Source organism: Acipenser ruthenus, chromosome 1 (assembly GCF_902713425.1).
Source record: "Acipenser ruthenus chromosome 1, fAciRut3.2 maternal haplotype, whole genome shotgun sequence".
Taxonomy (NCBI): domain Eukaryota; kingdom Metazoa; phylum Chordata; class Actinopteri; order Acipenseriformes; family Acipenseridae; genus Acipenser; species Acipenser ruthenus.
Genome location: NC_081189.1, coordinates 26557887 through 26579552, shown reverse-complemented (window position 1 = coordinate 26579552; position 21666 = coordinate 26557887). Strand labels below are relative to the sequence as shown.

The following is a 21666-nucleotide window of genomic DNA, read 5'->3' as shown; positions in this document are numbered from 1 at the left end:
GTACAGGATGTAGGCAAGACAATAACAAAGTGTGTTCCCACAACTTGCTGATGAGTACTCAAATTTCTATAATTATCATAATAAAATCAATAAAACTGTATAAATATTAAATAAATCAGCACAAAATCAAAAGGGTGAGATCTAGTTGTTTTAATTTACCACCTCGAAGTTATACAATTAAATACAACATTTGAGAAATAGCCTGAGTGACATCTAGTAAATACTTATCAGTGTTAATGTAAAATGCGTAATGATGTCGTTAGGAATCAGAGAAGATTGTAATTTAGTATTATTACGGATCCTGTGAGTGTCCCCTGGTGAGCTGTAACTACACACTCTCAATGATCCACAAGCTTCCTGAAGGATAATGTTTCATTTTATGAGCCAGTTTGGGATTTTGCATACCAAGTGCCTTAAATGAGGACACCTAATCATTTTTTCACCCAGAACTGGAAGAGCATGTTCTTTTTGTTTTTTAATAAATGAATCATGTTCCCAACAGAATAAAAAATATTGAATGTCCAACTAATTAACAGTATGCAGCTAAACCTACTGTAGTATGACTTACAGTATTTAAGCTGCTACAGTGCTGCAGCTACATCCTTTAGTACTTTAATGCAAAGTGCTGAGGGATTACAAAATTGCAAGAGAGGATTCATTAATATTTTAACCCTTTTATTCTGTAACTTTCAACTGCTTTTGACATTGGTGACCCTTGTTTCTGAGGAATGCTACTCTGAATGACACTAATTCATAGTGGGAATTAAGAACTTTCCATTGCCCTGTGCTGTATATATTATCATCCGAGAGTGAACTGGCCTGTGTGACTGGAGTAAGTGGGTTTTGTGGAATCGTTGTACAGTTAGACACTCCTACACAACAAATTTCAAATCTTATTCCTCCTCCAATATCCTTCTGTCCAAGACTTTTACTGTGAGTAGTCTTTCCTTTCCCTTATATTCCTGCGTATCTCATCTCTCCACACTAGTTTATTTCTCTCTTCTCTACCCATCTTTTCAGCATCACACACTGCCCCCATTGTGGAGTAGTGGTTAGGGCTCTGGACTCTTGACCGGAGGGTCGTGGGTTCAATCCCTGGTGGGGGACACTGCTGCTGTACCCTTGAGCAAGGTACTTTACCTAGATTGCTCCAGTAAAAAAAAACAACTGTATAAATGGGTAATTGTATCTAAAAATAATGTGATATCTTGTAACAATTGTAAGTGACCCTGGATAAGGGCGTCGGCTAATAAATAAATAATAATAATAATAATAATTACCATTCCTGAAACACAACAAACTCTTGTTTTCGGATTAGCTGTTACTACGTTTCATAGCTATGTTCATGACATGCTTAGTGGCTGCAGTATATTCATTTACATGAATGTGGATTCTACAGGCAGTTTAGACTGGTTCTGTGTGCATGAAATGTTCTTGTTGTATAGTACAGTGTGTAAAGTTTCTTCAAAAGCAAAATTACTATTTGTCTGCAAGTCTTGTGCACCACAGACTTAAGTTCTGGATCCTGACACTCACCTGAGCTTTTCCCAACCTCTTTTCCAGCAGGTCTCGCTCCCTCTCGGTTTGCTGCAGTCTCTTATTCAGCTCCACTATGTCACCTTTTAGTGATGCCAGGGCTGCCAGATGTAACTATAACAAAAAAACATAAATAAATCAATCAATAAATCAAAACAATAATATACCTGTATAGAAGTGAGGATTATAGCACTTTCATTCCCCCCCTCTACAAACCTCAACTCTCCTGACCCCCACTATCCAGATTTAAATTTTAGCAGCTAGAACAGTACAGTTTAAGAATCTGGGCTTTTAATGTCATATACGATATGTAGTTGTAAAGGTCAGTAAACACTGGAATTAAAACAGCACAACTAGTGAAACTCAACACTTTCAATTGCTGTGATACATTTCTTCACTATATACATTATATGAAAAACACCACATTAGTATCAGAACATTCATAAAACCTTAATGTACAGTAGAAGATATATTAAAGGACATTAATACTTTCTGCACAATTAACTACACAAGTGAACTGCATGCTGTGAGACCCCTAATTAAACTTTATGCTATACTGCATTACCAGACAAAATGTAAACAACTTAGGCAAAATCTCTCACATTATTATTATTATTATTTATTTCTTAGCAGACGCCCTTATCCAGGGCGACTTACAATTGTTACAAGATATCACATTATTTCACATTATACAGATATCACATTATTTTTACATACAATTACCCATTTATACAGTTGGGTTTTTACTGGAGCAATTTAGGTAAAGTACCTTGCTCAAGGGTACAACAGCAGTGTCCCCCACTGGGGATTGAACCCACAACCCTCCGGTCAAGAGTCCAGAGCCCTAACCACTACTCCACACTGCATTTCCTGCAAAATCTCTCATCAACTGCACAGATATGGCCACAAGGTTAGCACCACCTAAAATCTTAGGATTTAAACAATTAAATAAAAATAAATATATGACTATAATTTAGAAACCTGTTATTTTATTTAACTGCATGTAATAAAATAAACTACAAAATGACATCGCAAAAGTGTACCGGAAGCCATAATAGTAGTGCAGTATTTTATGTTGGATTTCAAAATGTTACATTTTTCAGTTTTTCATTAAGAATATGGAAAACTACAAAAGTAGTATGTAATTTAATATGCTAATATAACATTATTCAGCAGGTTTCATTCGACTTATGAACCAAAATTATTCTATAGGATGATGCAAAACTTTTGGCCATAGCTGTACATCATGTCGCTCTAACTGGTGTTGTCTTTCCCGACTCGAAAAAAAACACTAAAAACTGTCCATGCCAAATAATACCATAGATTTGTCAAGGGCAGCTTAGAAAACGTCAGCAGTTCACAAGTATGTTCTAATGCAGCTATTCAGTTTATGTTACCATGCAGACACAAAGTTAAGGCACCTGACCCACAGCAATCTGTAAACCACGATGAACAAAAGAATAGGGGTCATTCAGCTCTGCATTTATCGGAGGGCAGAAAGTGAAACTGTAATAAAAAGCTAACTGCTGCTGTTGACCCAAATGTGTGCTGTTTCAGCCAAGAGGGTGCGAGTATCCTAGGGTGTAAATGTAGCTTGGAAAGCTGTATTAAATACACTACCATTTGTTCCTTTTGTTATCAGAAGATGACAAGCCAAGTTCTCAATGTTAACATCCAAACTTACACAACCCAGTGTTATTTTTAGTACGGCCTGCATGCCAGACTTCCTGCAGATATTCACAGGAACCCGCTCATCCTCTCGGTTAATGTGTGAATTATTTATTTGTGGTGCAATTTCTACAATATAGGCTTAATAAACCTGAACTCTGTTTGAAAGGATCAGGACAGAAGAGATGATTAGGATCAATAAGTATTATGATGCTTCCAGTTAAGACTTTAGGTATTAATTGCTTTTGAACAAACTGCTACGATGTAGCTTGTTGACTAATAAAACAAATGAATGCCATTCATAATGCTGCTAAAAGAGCCTCGAGTCTGGATAAACAGGCAACTGAGAGTTCTCATGCTGACCAATCAGAGCTCTTCTTTTGCTCTTATGCCAATGGGCCCTATTCATAAAACATTAAGCAATGTTTTGGTAAGTGCTGTTTTTTAAGTGCTCATTTAAATTCATTGAATCAAGTTTGCAGTTCACAAAACCTTTCGAGAACGATTTGGAAGTGATTCTCAGTTTTGAAACAACTGTTTAACAACAGTTAATTGCACTGCAACTCATGTTGTTTTCAATAACAGTAACATACCACAAAGAAAAACTATAGGGTTGTAGCAATTCCACACATGACAGAAGATGGAAATTACTTTGGCTCTACAGATATAGTCAATAAATAAAACCATTCACACATGCTTCTCAGCTTCCAACTGCTTCAGGGCTTGAATTCCATTTGTGTGCTGGGGGGATTCCCCCCCAGCCAATGGGGGGATTCCAAAATTTTAGAGGGGAATGGCAAAAGAAAAGGCACTTTTGCATATAAAAAAACTATATATATTTTACTGCATCATCATTCACACTGGTGTTGCTTTAAAATAAGCTGCTTTCAGGAGACCTAACAGCTGTTCATTACTGTGAGACAGAGCACTCTCCATTGCTTTTGCCATTGCCTGATGTGAAGTTTTTGCATTCAGCAGAAGAAAAAGGTGCTTTTCTTTTTAACCAGCGCTCCATTTCTTTTTACACTCAGCCCTATTTCCGCCTGTTTTTCACTGTTTTCATTTATGTATGTTTAACTACTAGATAGTTTGTACTGCATGCATGTAACATATCTAATGAAAGGCCACAAAATGTCCTTTCATATTATGTAAGTTGCAATAGGATCAGGCATACTACGTGTGGTAGAGATGAGAATATATGTAAATAAAAAAACGGTTTTCCAAAATAATCATGTTTGGTCAATGCTATATATATTGTGTGAACCGGCCGGCACCACTCACGGTTCGTTGCCCCTTTAAAATTAGACCCAGACACAGGAAATAGATTTTCACGCGATGACGCGCTATTTTTAATTAACAAAACAAATCAAAACACAAAATAAACACATAGCTTTATACGAGCACTAACTAGACACACAGGAACCTAACTAACACAGGACAGCTAGGCCGTTTACCTGTAATACAAAAAGCTTCAAGCAAACCACACAGGTTTACACTGCACACCCACACTTTTCTGTTGACTGCTCGGAAGCAGAGCACCTCTTCCGGCTAGGAGTACCGCATACACACACATACGTCTTTGGAAAGCCCCGAGTCTGTACTTTTAAACAAGCCATGAACCAAGTAGGTGGCTTTTACAGTGCCTGAGTAATATGTGCGTAACCTTTGGTGCCCTGGCACCCCAAAATGAATGGAGCTGAGTTTTAAGAGTTAACGTGAAAGTCACCGCTTGCAAAACAACACCTAGATAGACTTAATATCGTTTTTCTTCTTTTTTTCAAAACTGTTTACTTACTGCAGTATACAGAGTTTCTATAATCCTTAAAGATAGCGGCCGAGAACCACGTATGCCAGAATAAAGTCTTGCAGAACTTAAAATATCCAGCACTACTTTTATTTATTTATTTATTTTAACCAGAACTACTAAGAATGCGGCTCATAGTGCTTTCATCACTATGGCATTCTAGATTGGGTGAAAAATACAGTAGCTTGGCGTCTTACAATATCTCTGCAGGATTTTCCCACACTGTAGGTTGCAGATATGCGGGAGCAGCTTGGAAAATGCGCGATTCCCGCAATCCCGCGCTGAAATTCAAACCCTGTGCTATACCAAGCTGAACAGCTAGAATGACACCATGCAGTGCCAGGTGTTTATATAAATATGTTTAGTTTTACAGTATTCCTGGATATCACTGCAAATTAGGTGTACATCACTTCAGTCGCCTTTGGTTAAATAATTTAAAATAATACATTTTAAAGGGGTGACTAAGTTTTTAAAAATGAATTACACATTTATTAATAAAACTGTGTTTTTTTCTATTTCCCTCCTCAAAAAACCTACCCTCGACCCCACCTCCCTCCAGAGCTACCGTCCTCTCCAAAACCCTCGAGCGGACTGTACACCGCCAGCTCTCTGCTTTCCTGTCCAACCACTCTCTGCTTGACCCTCTCCAATCTGGCTTCCGCTCTGCTCACTCCACTGAAACCGCCCTTCTCTCTGTCACCAACTCACTTAAGTGTGCCCGAGCTGCCTCTCTCTCCTCTGTCCTAATTCTCCTCGACCTCTCTGCTGCCTTTGACACTGTTGATCACTCTATTCTACTATCATCTCTTGCTGACCTGGGGATCTCTGGCACTGCTCTGGCCTGGTTCTCCTCCTACCTCTCCAACCGCACTTACCAGGTAACCTGGCGTGGAGCAACCTCCACACCTCACCCTCTCTTGACTGGAGTCCCCCAAGGGTCAGTCTTGGGTCCTCTCCTGTTCTCTCTCTACACCCGCTCCCTGGGCCCCCTCATCGCATCCTATGGTTTCTCATACCATTTCTATGCTGATGATGCTCAGATTTTCCTCTCCTTCCCCACCTCTGACTCCACCATCTCCTCCCGTATCTCTACCTGTCTGTCTGCTATTTCCTCCTGGATGCACTCGCATCACCTCAAACTCAACCTCTCTAAATCTGACCTCCTTTTCTTTCCCTCCTCCCCCCCCTCCTCTGATCTCTCTATCTCTGTTCCTCTGGAATCTACCACACTCTCTCCCTCTTCCTCAGCTAAAAACCTTGGAGTCACCCTGGACCCCTGCCTCTCTTATTCCCAGCACATCTCCACTCTGGCACGCACTTGCAGATTCTTCCTGAGCAACATCCGAAGAATCCGACCCTTCCTCACCAACTATGCTACCCAGCTCCTGGTCCAGGCCCTGGTACTCTCCCGCCTAGACTACTGCAACTCCCTCCTGGCTGGCCTCCCTGCGTCCGCCACCCGTCCGCTCCAGCTCATCCAGAACTCTGCTGCTCGCCTGGTGTTCTCTCTACCTCGCTTCGCCCACGCTACTCCACTACTCCGCTCGCTCCACTGGCTCCCGATCACCGCTCGCATCCAGTTCAAGACTCTTGTACTAGCCTACAGATGCCTTGATCAGACTGCACCCAGCTACCTCCAGACCCTCATCTCTCCCTACACCCCCACTCGACCTCTCCGCTCCGCCTGCACTAGAAGACTGGCTCTACCTCCGCTACGCTCCCCTGCCTCCCGAGCCCGCTCCTTCTCCACCCTTGCTCCGCAGTGGTGGAACGACCTTCCTACAGATGTCAGGACTGCCCAGTCCCTGACCACATTCCGGCGCCTCCTTAAGACTCACCTCTTCAAACAGCACCTGTAGAACTCCTCTGTTGTATCCTGGGACACTATCACCCTTCATTTAAATATGCTTTATTTTGCTCTTATCTGCCCCCTATTTTACTGCATTTAATCCTGTACCTCAGAATATTGTAATCTCCCAAGTGTTTAATCTGTAGTATTTTGTACTTAATCATATCCTGATGTAACTATCACTACTTAATCATATCCTGATGTAACTTTCACTATTATCTGCTGTATTATTGAATTGTGGTTTGTCACACTTGAGAATTATTGTATTTCTTGTTCTTATTGTATGACTTATATTGAAACACTTGAATGTATTTGTATTTGCTTGCGATTGTAAGTCGCCCTGGATAAGGGCGTCTGCTAAGAAATAAATAATAATAATAATAATAATATTTACTACAAAAACACCTGGTCCCACTTTATGTAGGTAACAGACAAAACAATTAACACTAATTTATTTATCTTGCCGATTTTCAATTTAATAAAAGATCCAAAGTCAGAATTCTTTGGAGCACATACTGTATGCCAACATAGTACTTCTGACTTGCAGCTGTCAAATTTTCTAGCTCTGTCACTATTTCTCACTGCCTCAGCATTGCTATAGTGTAGGTCACTGTAGCTGCTTACCCAATGTTAACAACACTATTGTCACGTATTTGAGATGAGTGAATTTATTTTTGGTTTTATAATCCTAAAAAGACAGATTTAAAAAAAAACAAAAAAAACAGCATTTTACAAATATAACAGAAGAAATTCCAAGATTACCATCAGTATCCTTGTGTGTCTAGGGTGTTAGGCAACGCAGACATTTTCCTACAGCTGGTCAAATATTTTAGTATTAAAATATTAATTTGACAAAAATAGAATGCTCAGTTTTGATTTTGATCTTATGTTAAGCTCTTCAAGTGTGCCTTTGGTTTTACCAAGACAAATGAGACATTTCAAACCACTGGATTCCCCAGTTAATGGATGTTGCATACTGAATAAAGATACAGTTTATTCACTTCGTTAACATGTTCTCCTAAAGGAAATAGATTTTACTAACCTTATCCACCGCTAGACTAAATATGTCAAGAGATTCACTACTTGCATTAACTCGGAAGATAAATAATAAAAAGGGCCTCCCTGTTGTACAAGATAAACTGGTAGCACTCTTAACATGAACTACTTAAAGTTGGTTCAATGCCATCTTCCTCTTGGCTATAAGGACAGGCCCTTCACCTGAAACAACTGAGAATCTCAAACAGAGCTGACATTGTGATAAATTAAAGAGGCAATAATCTAGGATAGAAACTCACTATTTGAACCAACCCACACTAGCCAACATATTTCTTACAAAACGACAACCTAAAACAAGACATTATGCAACAATCAATACAGAAATACTCAGATATTGGAAGGTCAAGTAACTGCTCACCATAAACAAACATAATAAAAAAGAGAAGATGCGGATTGCTGTTGAGTTGGCTTTTTGGATTCCATTTAAAATGTCAGTTATTATGCAGTGCTACTGGAAGTGCAATCAATTTAGAAATGCTTTACAATGCAGCCATCCTCAAGACTACATCCCCTCAAAATAGACAACATTAAATTCATATTAAGAGTGACTTAAGTGAAGTATTCAGGTTATCACTAGGTCTTTGTTTTCACTCATACCTCAGCCAGCGGGTTATATGCAACCCTAGGCAAGTTACTGTACTTCCCTTACAAACGTTTTCAAAATGCCATTGCCATTCAGTTACATAACTTTTTATGGATAAGAAAACTGCTTGTGAAGCTTCTGAACAAGAAACGCTTTGTTACAAATCAAAGACAGATGGCACCAGACAAGATGAGATCTAAAACATCCAGATTATTTTCACTAATTGATGCTGAACCATAATCTACTTTCGTATGCCATTTATTTGAATCACATTTTAAAGTAACACCAGCAAACAGTTGTTGTAGGAGACTAGTGGCAATATGGAACCAGGTTCACTGAGACAGTTTGGACTTTAAGTCACACAGCAATGAACTGGGATGCAAGTTGAAAAAAATAAAATTTAAAAAAAGCTGTGGACAATGAACAAAAAAATGACAGCTTGAAAACAGTGTCAGCATTATTTTAGCATGGAGTATATTTCAGTGCCGTTCAGTGCAGCCACTATTGTTTAAACTAAATCTTTGCGTCTATAAGATTGATAACAGTTTCAGTATAGTAGCGGCTCAAATCTTAAGTATAGCAACTACCACAGTAGTTCCTCAGTTTTTAAAAGGCAACAACAATAGAAATGCTTTTATTGGACCATAACCTGTAACACATAATGATGAACGCAAGGGTGTTTCTCTACCTTTACATTATCTGTTACTTAAATGATACTTAGAGCTAAGTACCCTTTTTCCCCCCCATAGAGTTATAATTATGTTAAAAGCCCAGTGCCCGTGGGAAGGACCCTGCCCTATACATTAGCAGAAAACCTTCCCTCAAAACAACATCTAATACCTTGCTTGTCATTATATTCCCAGTGGATTAGAAAAAGATCCTTAGAAAAAGAACAAAAAAATCATCATTGATGAAAACACAGGGTATGCAACTAAGGACACTAGTTCTTAGTTAAGAAAACAGTCACATCAACTCTTTAGAGAAAACTCAACAGAGACTACTGTATAAATAGGTTAAAATAAGCAAAGGTTAGCACTTCGCATCCCCATTCATTAAAGTGTTTCAGGGACTCTACTGACCACATAATTTAACTCTTGTTAGGAGAGAACTTACCACAGTCCATGCTAATGCAGTTTTGCTGTAATTGAAATGAAAGGTTGACTCTCTAGAAGCAGACTATGCACTAAATCTACAATGAGACGACAAAGGAGAAATACTATGCACAGGTTTTAACATCGTTAGACTCGCGTCTCACCGCTGGAAGCAGTGCTTGCGGGATCCTATTAGATTGCTGTCTGAAGCTTTTTAACAAAAGTTCCTGTAAACCTACAGCACACATCCGGGGTCAATAGATTCTTCAAGAAAAATGCTCCAGAAAACGCGTATTAAATATGTAAACAGAATGTATGTGATGTTAGCATCACTTTAGTCAAATGTCCTAAATGTATTGTAAGCTAACCATGAGGTACTGTAATGCGTAACGTAACAGTAGTTCCCAGGACTGAAGTTTGATTCTTCACCATTTGTTTTATACATTTAACTCTTTTACCAAGGCATTTAAAACAAAACTGCAGTAACGCCACTTACTTTTCTCAGGGATATTAATAAAAAATATATATATGTTTCTGACATCAGCTGGGATTCTCTGCAGTCAAGCTTCCAAAAAAGCACACCTCTTCCTGCTGATTCCTAAAACCAGACTCTTCCCGTATTCCCGTACAAACTTGAACCTTTGACTTTTTAAACTACAAAAATACACTGCAGTTCCTGTACAGAAACTCCCTAAAGATGTGGTTCCCAAAAGTAATGGCCTCTTTGTCTCAAAGCCTGCGCTTGCCCTCATTTCATGCTGTGCTACAGGAACTAGAGTTGCTCTGCACTAGTTCTTGGAGAGATGAAAAACATCAATAACCTTACCTTTACTATAAGAAATCTGTTGTTAATCACACAGCCTCAACCAGTATATCTCGCTGCAGAACCTTTATTTTCTCTTGTTTCAGATGATTGCCCCACAACAAGGTCCCTCCTGGGAGATTGAAATAAATTATCCGGTAAGTCACACGTCCTACAGTCACTGCACTCAAAAGCGTTTATTGTTTTTCCCTTCCTCACAAGAAAGGGGGTGGCTGTTCCGCCTGTGTTCAAAGCTACTTCTACAATACAAGCAATCCTATGGAGTGTCTCCCGTCCTTGCTCTATCTCTCTCTGTGTGTGTGTCTCTCTCTCTCGCTCTCTCTCTCTCTCTCTCTGAGCTGCAGAGGGGGGCTGGAGAGGATGGGTTACTTTTTCATACTTTAATTAAAGACACAACACCCTAAAAAAAAAAAAATAAAATAAAATGAAATAAAATAAAATAAACAAAGTAACTCGACCCAGGCAGGAAAAATGAATGCAGAATTAAAACTAAGATGCTTTGGAAAAAGAGGAAAAAACACACTGTAAAACCTCCACAGAATTCACTCACAGCAAGGGTGATTCAGTATTCTGTAACTTTGGTCTCTTCCACCAAAACAGCCCAAAGTAAAAGAAAAAAGAGTGACATCACAAGCATTCCTAACTGGATGTTAGTTTTCCTGTTTGCTTGTTTATTTATGATGACCCGAGTTAACCATTGTGGCTTTCCTTACTGCAGCCTTGTTCTCACCCACAGGAAACCTTGCAGCTCTCCATACTGTTTCAAGGCATTGGTGCTAAAGCGCTAGTTCAAGGAGGTTTCTGTGTTGCCATATTAATATTCTTAACACTCAAATGAAACACTAATCCAGCGATTTTCATTTTTAAAGGAACTGAACTTAAATAACCTACAAAGAAAAACTCTGCTTTTCTTTTTTAAGTGGACCCTTTCAGCCAGCACAGAATGTTAAAATTAGTCTCTTGGAATTCTAGCATAAATATGTGCATATTTTGCACGCTGACAGATTGTGTTCTCCACAGTCTGATGTTTGTGTTGCATGTACTGTAGCATGAACCAGGACTTCAAATGAAGATAGATCACTTAAAAGTCTAGTTTGAAAAATAAATACTGTTGAATCATTTTTAAATTACAATACCATCTGAAATACGACTCCAAAAGCAGTTGGAACCTAACCATCAGTTTGTGCGTTTTCTGACTCCTCCTTTGGTAGTTCCAAATTTCTCCAACTCGAACAAAAGTTGGTGTTATACTGTACCTGGGATATAGAACAGAGCTGTATAAAGGATATAGATTACTAATACTACTACACTAATACAGATGAATCCACCAGTCCCTAAAATGATCAAGACTTCAAATCTCTATTAAAACCATAAGGATTACTTCTATACAATGTGATGGGCTTAGGACATTGAGCCATCTCCACTGAGACTAACTTAATGTTTTTATTGATTACTGTATTGTGGTCCAGCCAAGACAGCTACTGTAAATAAGTCTGATCTCTTTAAGTAGGTGGATTTGATTGTTTGGAATTCCTAGCTTTACCCTTTTCATGAAATGCATGATAAAAGCCTCCACTGTCAGAAATACAAGATCTTTGTTTACATCTTTATAGCAGTGTGACAGGGTTGGCCGATGTGGTGACTTCAGGCCAGAACGCAGGAAGGAAACAAACAAAAATACTGCGTGGAAAAGACGCTGCGGTGCCGTTTATTGTTAAAAATAAATAAAATATTTTAACAAAAACACTGCTCACAGAGCAAAACAAATATTCAAACAAAAACAAATCTCGAAACAAATAAAACACACAAAAAAAAACTCAGGCCGGGCAATCGCTTTCACTGATCCTGTATTTTTAAATACACTCTGCTTGCTCTTGCTCTCGTTCTCTCCTCTGAACAGTGAAAGCGATTGCCCAGCCTGACCTGACAAATCGACCAACCCTGTCACACGTGGTGTCCTGCGTGGGATCGCAGCGCCTCCAGGACCCAGGCCAGAGGAGTTACTGCAGGTGCTTATTTTTTATTTTTATTTTTTTTTCTCCTTCTGAATTATTAAAAATGGGAAGGAAGAGCTGCAAAAAGCAGCAAAAGCGTAAGAGGTGGTCGTCCCGGGTTCCAACTCCATTTGGACCCCCGGAAAGGGCAGCCGAACAGGAGCAGTGGAGGATGGAAAGCCCCACAGAGGGGAGCTTCTAGTCATGAAGAAGGAAGGGGGAGGGGGTAGGTCAGCAGACCAGCTCCCCCAGCAGCACTTTCACTGCTGGAAATCGTGTGGCTGGAGCCCCAAAAAGGGGAGCTGTCAGCCATGAAGAATAATAACAAAACAAATACAAAATAATAAATTGCACAGGGGCGGAGGGGTACCCCATTCTAAAATAAACAAATACATTTGTTTTTAAATAACAAAACTAAACTAAACAAATACATTTATGGCAGGGCTTTGCCCTGCCCCCTTTTCATGTGCAGGGCTCCTCACCCTGTCACATGCAGAAAATAACCTAGGGCTGTAGGACTGGTTTTAAGGGACACCAGACAACTTACAATAACTGTTTAAGTTATATGGTGGAAAATGCACAGAAAAGGATATAGTTTTATGTTATAACTCATTGTTGGTACTATCCTCAAAACAGCAAGTCCACAATCTCTTTGCTTTGGACTGGGCCCTATTGCATCAATTGGCTGATGCACTCCCAGAACATATCGTGCAAAAAAACACCAAACAAGCAGGAAACCATATATAGAGACATGGAGAGTGAGTGTCAGTTATGTAATCATTTTGTATTCTTTCAATTTTGTACTCCTCAGACAAGCAAAATGGATGAGAATTATTCTTTTGATAATATTTTATACAGAGCAGGACCTGCCAATGAAAGATTTCCAGTATTTTAATACTTATAATGTGAATAGACACCATGTTTAAAAGAAACAGTCAGGCCCTCTCTATAAAACTGTAAGAATAACACTTAATTTTAGAAGGGCATTACATACAACTTTCCACTCCCTGCTTTATGTGTTTCCCAGAGATAGAACAGCTTTATCTATTTTGTGCTTTCTATCTATATTAATCATAACCTTTTACAGAATGCTACAGACATTTAAACAAACACGACTCTTATAAACAGGTACCCTTTACAATCAAGAGTCTTGCCATCTCTAATACTCTCTGAAATTGCACAATACAAATCTGTGCATGGGGTGGCATAGTGGTTGACATACAATAGTCTTCCAATGATTTGCTGTGTGTACAGTACACTTATAAAATGGGTATGATGTGAAGTACACTGGGTACAGTTTACATGCATCTTATATTGAGCAGCACATTGTTGTAACAACATGTGTACAACATACAATTTATAATGCACTGAGAAACTATTTTTCTTTTTCAGATGCTTGTGAGTTAAATGTTGCATCTCTGAAGGCTTTCACATTTCAAGTAACAACAGTATAATCAATAAAGTGCCTTCAAAGGCATTCTGAACATAATTGTTGGTGTAGTGAAATTGCAAATGTTTACTAGAAAAAGTAGTTTCCTTAAAACTATAGCCTTCAGGTTCAGAGACCAATGTGAGCTCTACTGGCTCCAGTATCGGAAAGGATTATCAGAGGTAATTCTATATTATTTTTATATAACTTAATTCATCGGTTCACTACAATGGCAACACATATCGGCTACATTTACAAAGAAAATAGAGGTAGCACACTTTAATGGCCATGATATTATTCCTGGAAAAAAACTCCCTTGACCCTGTACTTATTTATTTTGAGGGTTTACAACAAACTTCATGCCATAGCCTTAATTACTTCATAGTAATTAAGGCTAATATTTCTTGTGGCATACATCATAAAAATGTACCACTGAACATGCATTGCAACATGCTTACCTAATTGTGGCCATCTGGGATTACAACAGCTCTAACTGGACTGTTCTACTGGTCATCTGTTTTTTTTTTATATATCTCCAAGGATGGTTAAATGTAATTCATTTCTAAATGTTTCTATTAAGATTCCCTCATCACATAAAAGTGATTCCTTAATGTGCTGTGCTAAAGTTGTGCCAACATGCTACTGCTACTACTAATTAAATGAAGTGTTTTTTTATAACTACTGGTATGTAAGTTAATATGAGCTTTGTTTTTTGGTTACTCAGCATTGTGACTATGATAATCGTTACACTAACATGAACTTGAAGAAGCGTCTGGTAAAACATGTACGATTATTAACTTCAAATAAAAAACGATTGGCTAAGAGTTATTGATTGATCTAAACAAAGAGCTCAACATGTTGCTGAGATTTCAGTCATTTGTTGTATATTGCATTTGTACTGTATATGTGTAAAAAATGTACAGTATAAACAGAGAAACCTGTTCTGAGACTATTCAGAAATTCTTAATGTACCACTGTGGGGAAGCATTGCTTTAGCTCTGTGCCCTTTTGTTGGTTGGCATTTTTACATTTATTTTCTATTCATTGGCCCTGCATTATTTGTTCTGAAGTTGTGCAATAAGCATTTCTTAACACAAGACTTGCAATGGGATTACAGGAGATCAAAAATTGTATTTATAGCTCAGGAAGACGATGATTGTTCAATTTGTCCCTTGAATTTGATGCATTTTGACCCATGGAACGATGTTCATCATACCAAATTGGCACTGAATTGCCCCCTTCCGCATTAACCAAAAATGTAGAAAACTTAAGTACAATGATGGTATGATGACATCAACATTCTAGAAAAAGAATGTTCCATTCTGGGTGCCGTCATAGTCAACCTGATTAGAACCCCAGTTACAGGAAATGAAATGACCTTAAACTGCCATGGAACCTCATCAGCCAGAAACACTTTAGGGGGTTTTGTTTTTTTCATCAACTTGCTTTCAAAGACATTTCCACTGACATTTCCAGGTTCTAATTACTTCAAATAATTGATTTTACTGGTCTACTGTAGTTAATTGAAAAGAAACAGGCTGTCAAATTACAACCTTTGTTACAAGATAATGTTATGCATTTGCCTGTCTAAAATGAAATCTGCAGAAGTTTTCCCAGAGAGAGAGAGAAACACAAATGTCGAAGGCGTTTTCCAAATACAATTATGTGAAAGTACAGCAGATGATTAACTGTTTTACATCACGTGAATGCTCCCAACCTGCACATGAACAACAATTACCAAGACATTTCAACATACAAGGGTGCAAGCTGCAGTCATTATTACATCGGAATGTTCTCTACTGCATTACATATTCCGGTTTTTCAACATCAGTGCAGTAAAATGCATGTACTAAATCCAAACAGAATATAGTTAATTGTTTAGACACACTGGGTTGATTAATGATGTAGTTCTCTGATGGTTTAGATGGATCAATTGAGATTCATTCGGAAATTAAAATTGATTGCAATGAACTTTCTTCTAATTAAAATGGGGCTATATGAGCCAAATCAACAATACTGCTCCACAATTAAGACAAGGTTTCTAAATCCAAGTGGGATAATTTAATACCTTATACTAAACAGCTCTAAATGATGTAAAAGTTCACAACGTTACATTATTAATGTAAACTCAATAAGTGTCAAATTGAGCTTTTAAAGTTTTTAGACAAACTTTGCATAGTTTCTCATTTAGAAAATCTATGTGGGATATCAAAATCAAAACAACCACTCTAATTCCATTCATTCCTAATTCAACAATGAAACTGTGGAAAGACTCACAGTAGAAATACAGTGGCACAGTACCTTTGCAAACCCACAAGTGAGATATTGGTTTTACTCACCACTGGAGATAAATCCATTCAATATGATATTCCCATATAATTACACTTTGAAAGGGTACTTGTAGCTAAATCAGTATTATATGAGTTACTGGATTACAGTACCTTATCCCTGTGTCTGACTTCACCAGATTCTTGGTCAAGGACCTTGTCACTGAGTTCAGTGATCCCTGGACAAGGCATGTGAAGAAACTACACCATCACTGTGGGTTCAGTGCTTCAAGCCATTGACAATACAAATACAAGACAGTAAAACTATAAATGTGTGTGAGAGATACAGGGAGAGAAATACCTGCATTAGGAACTGGAGATAAGACTGGGCTATGCACCAAGAACATTTTGTTTCCACCCCAATGTTAAAATGTGCTATATAAAATAGTTATGAGTTTCGGTTTTAACCGATAAGTTGCCCCCCCCCCCCCCCCCAATGCAGTTGGACAATGTCCCTCCTTCCTGACTTGTATATCACATTGATTTGTTCTGAATACTTTAAACCCACCCCAACTACTGAGTGGCAGCAGATTCCGACATTTCTATTGGAGGATTATAACACGCTTGCGAGATTTAAATACAAGATGTTCTTGCTCGTGAGATTTAAAGCTATATTACAGTACTATAGGTAGTATTTACATGCTTGCAGAATTTAAAACAGAACTGCAAACTGTGGCGAAATACCCAAACACAAAACCCTAGAAGAAAATGCCAGTGACCATAAGGATTGCAAGTACTGTCAAGCCCCGAAAAAAAAAAAAAAACATTTCAATTTAACTCAAAAATAGCTAAAAAAAAAAATAAGCACCCAAAAATGAAATGAATAAAAACCGAACAGAAGCCCTAAATATAAACACTACTCAGAATAATAATAATACAATTAATAGAGGTTGTTAATACTTATGGGAACCACTGTATATAGTGAAAACTGCCACTGCATACATAAATCTATAGAAACGTATGTGGTGGTGCGTGAAATCATGCTATAACTGAATCAAAAGCAATCTTCCTGTGTAAAAGTAAAAACATAAGCCAACATATTTCTTTTCTTTTTTTAAATTTATTTATTTATTTATTTTTTAAAAATTTAGTCATTGCCAATTAGTTTTTTTTATTTTCTCCCCAATTTGAAATGCCCAATTATTTTTAGGCTCAGCTCACCGCTACCACCCCTGCGCTGACTCGGGAGGGGAAGATGAACACACGCTGTCCTCCGAAGCGTGTGTCGTCAGCCGCCCACTTCTTTACACTCTGCAGACTCACCGTGCAGCCGCCTCAGAGCTACAGCGTCTGAGGACAATGCAGCTCTGGTCAGCTTACAGGCAAGCCCGCAGGCGCCCGGCCAGACTACAGGGGTCGCTGGTGCGCGGTGAGCAGAGGACACCTTGGCTGACCTAACCCTCCCTCCCCCCGGACGACGCTTGGCCAATTGAGTGCCGCCCCCTGGGAGCTCCCGTCCACGGTTGGCTGTGGAATAGCCTGGACTCGAACCGGCGACATCCAGGCTATAGAGTGCATCCTGCACTCTAGCGAGTGCTTTTACTGGATGTGCCACTCGGGAGCCAAAGCCAACATATTTCAACATTCATTTCTTGTCTCATGATTATAACTACTCGATTTGAAAATGTAAATTTGAACCTACATTAACATGAAGTTGGCTTGAAACCTTTGATGGGAAGTCATTTCAACGTTAAGAGCGATAATAATGAATTAATTGTGTAGACATCAGTAGAAAAGGAGTGAGTATTTGATGTATTGCAGTGACACTGTTGCTTAACAATGTCGTTAGCAAATGTCATCATAACTGGATAAGCAGTTCACTAAAAATGTAAAACGTGGCACACAGGCAGCAGGACCGCCTCCACACACCCTGTATTCTGATACTATGGGTAATACAAATGTTAGAAGGTTTCATCACAATTGGATCAGAAGATGTATATGTCAAAGTGTGAAGCTGAGAAGTACAGTCACCTCCACTGTATCCAAGTGCCTGGAGATATGCATCCCCGGAAGTGGATAATAAAACAATGCAGTCAAATGATTAATGTGCCAGAAACTGAAAGGAGACTTTCATCGCTGATTTACTTGGCTTCTGCCACGTAAAACTATTCTGTAAAGGTGACTTCTTTCACATAGAAAATGGGATGTATCTATTGTCCTTCATTTTCAAAACAACTCAAATCATTTTCTCCCAGCAAAAGCCTAGAAACAGTCAGTAATTCTTTAGCATGAAAACATCTAGAGCCATTTTACTCCATCAATGTATTTTCTCTTAAGCCTATGGCTTTGAATTCAACACATTTTGGAGTGCAAGGCACTTTCTTCACATGGACTGCCAATATATAACTTATTCCATGACAGAAACAGTCAGCAAGGTGTTTTTAGTGTATACACTATATTTCACTTTCACTTGCTCCAGCCCCCCCCCAGAGTTTTATTAATACTACACTGATGTTTTCAGAAAGTACTTTTGCAGGCTCCCGCAGAACCCAGATTTGTTTACTTGAAAGGTAAGTCATGCCAAGGATAAATTTAAGCAGATGTTAAATGAAAAGCCCCCCAAAATATTTTGTTTTGCTCAATTCGAGACCAATACCCCTACAGACAAGTAAAGAGTAAACGTCGCTTGTTCCACTGGGAATATCCATGTCTGGAAAACATTTCCCAAGCATCATACTGTAGCCTGGATTGTAACGTATTTTAATTTAACACACTGACTGCCAGACGTTGTTTGCTTTTTGGTTACAGGGGACGTGCTTTACAATTGGTTATGAACAAAATACTAGACATCGGTCTCAGAAATACTGAACAGATCATTATCTCCTATTTTCTACATTTTTAAATTCCATTGCATCTGTGTACCTGGTTTCATGCATGTAGCAATATAAAAATGTGTTACGAGTCAATTGCAATGCTCTGACTATGTAAATTACAGGAACAAAAAATGCAATAATACATACTGCATTGTATTGAGGCTCAGTTAGCCCTACACTGAGAATACTCACAAAAACAACATTTCTATGCATGGTAAGCTAGTGCAGTGACACAGAAGTTTAAGAAGGCCCAGATTGAATAATAAAGTTCCACGTACGACTGCCAGAATTCTACCAGATGCCAGTAAGCAAGGCAAGAAAAATATTCCTTTATAACAAAAACAAAAACTACCCTAAAACATAGAAAAGGAAATGACACATTTTAGTATGGGAATTACATATGTTAAAATTACCTTTTTAAGATGAGATCAGCATTTTTCAGATACTACACCTATGCTGCATGTCACATTTTAATTTATCCAGGAACTGCTCTATACGGTGTACCAAAGCTTCAATTGGGTGTAATACCGGACACTCGCTATATAAATAAAATGTTGGAAGCTCTGGTTGGAATGCACACTAAGCAGTTGTTTATAAATAATACATTTTGCAGATGGCAGTACATCAGTAACATGAGTATGCAAGAACTCATTAAATAATGATGCAATAATTGCTCAAAAGGCTTTACATTTTTATGACTGTGAATCGTTAAAATAAAAAACGTCAGCCAGAATGTTTGTCTTTTGCTCGAGTGATTTCTACAAGGTTGGCGCAGTTAATTAACCTTTTTTTCCCCCAAACACATTTAACCAATTCTTTCTTTATTGTATGCCAAAGGCAATGAGAGTGTCATGTGATGCAATATCCTTTTTCATGCTCTGGTCTGAAGACCTCTAGAATCACACAGGGCAGAACGGATTCCGTTGCATATTTTTTGAAAAATCAATCAAATATGTTCAATAAAAGAAAATAAAAATAACTGTACTGTTAAATTTGTTAATTATTATGATTTATTTATTTTATTTTATTTATCGTCAAACTCCATAGCCAGTTTGTGTTTGTGTGTCCGCTTTTGTTGTTGTTGTGTTAAACACTATTTCTGTCTTGGGTTAACACACACTTACGGTGCAAAAAAAAAAAAAATGATTGCTTTCTCATGACTGAGAAAGAATGGTAAGAACCGTTTTTGGAATACTGTTTTGTAAATTGCTAAATAGTGTATTACATGCTTTGTTTTGCAACGATTTTCACATATTCTTTCTATAGAACACATTGTTAATTTCTAATGCCACGATGTTAATAAAGCAACTACAATGTAGTATAACGCTCCCCTCTGAGATGCAACATTTTTACATATCTGATGGACCCCTGGAACCAATGAAATCAGATGTGACAGGTTCCACTGTATTCACACACACACCATGACAGGAAGAGAGTTCAGGTTATCCACCAGCCTGTGAGTGGATTGCAATGCCAAACTCAGATCAGATACTTTGTAACTGTAAGGTGACCTTGACATTTTACTGGCATTAATCTAGTCTTTATTTTTTGTCAGAACTGATTTTGCAATTTCTTATAACTATTAAATGACACTTATCAACATCAAAGCTGTAGTCATTTTATCATGATTGAGACACTAAAATGTAGGCTTTCAAATTGCTGCATCTAGTAGCAGCTCTTGTGAAATCCTGATTTAATGTTATTTCATGCTAATCCTCATGCATAAACTGTACAGCTAAGGACACAGCTGTACTAAGAACATTTTAATACAATAGCTCTGCTGAATACCATTCAGGAGCCACTTGAAAAAACAATTCTCAGACAGAATTTTTTTTTTCTATTAAATTTAAAAGAAAGCATAAATGAAAAATGTGTTGTCATAAATTGCACCATTTACCGTAGACAAATATCCAATCCTTGGATCCAGTCTCTCCAACATGGTCCCAGGTTTCGAAATCAAATAAGTACTCACTATAGACACACTTTGAGTATTGGCTTACACAAAGGAGAATGCTTTTAGAAATAGTGTAAGCAAACCTGGTGCCACAGAACTGATCTGCCCATTTCAAAGAAGAACACTAGGAGTCTCTAAAATAGGGAGAATGTTTTGCTAAACCTTGTGAGCTGGAGGTCACCATTCCATTTTTAGAAATTCCAATTTATTAAGGTAAATATTGTAAATTTAAGAATTATTATATTATAAAATTAAAAGGAGGACTGAAAGGTGTGGGCACAGTGCAGGCAGGAACTATTCTAACCAATGTACTGTATTGAAGCAGCTTTTTCCTAACAGGGCCATTGCACCCCAAAACCAAATCAGTTTTCTATTTTTAAAACACAAAATCAGAACAAATCTACAGTAAATAATAATTACAAACCTGGTGTGCAAGGCACACTAAGAAATGCACATGTTTGAAATTAAATTAAAATGTACCTGGAAAGGTAAACAAATCTATTTACTACATTTAAATTGTATTACTTCTAAAATAAGTCTTTTGGCTGGTTTCACAAACACCAAATCTGAAATACCTGATACAACAAATGTAAGGTAGTCCAGGATTAGGGTATGTGAAACCAGCTGTTAATGTTACATGATACATGATACACAACTCAAGGCTTGATAGTGTGAATTGCAGAGTTTTATTACTACTACTTTGATGTTTTCAGAAAGTACTTTTGCAGGTTCCCGCAGA

General features: G+C 38.1%; 1 protein-coding gene across 4 annotated transcripts in view; it reads right to left on the bottom strand.

Annotated features, from left to right (window-relative positions):
* Positions 1-21666, bottom strand: part of LOC117409395 (colorectal mutant cancer protein-like) — a 142072-nt gene that overhangs the window by 50211 nt on the left and 70195 nt on the right. For all 4 annotated transcript variants that reach the window (XM_059022740.1, XM_059022737.1, XM_059022745.1 and 1 more), the window contains one exon: positions 1537-1650. In XM_059022740.1, coding sequence (XP_058878723.1) covers positions 1537-1650 — 114 coding nt within the window. The remainder of the gene's footprint in view (positions 1-1536; positions 1651-21666) is intronic.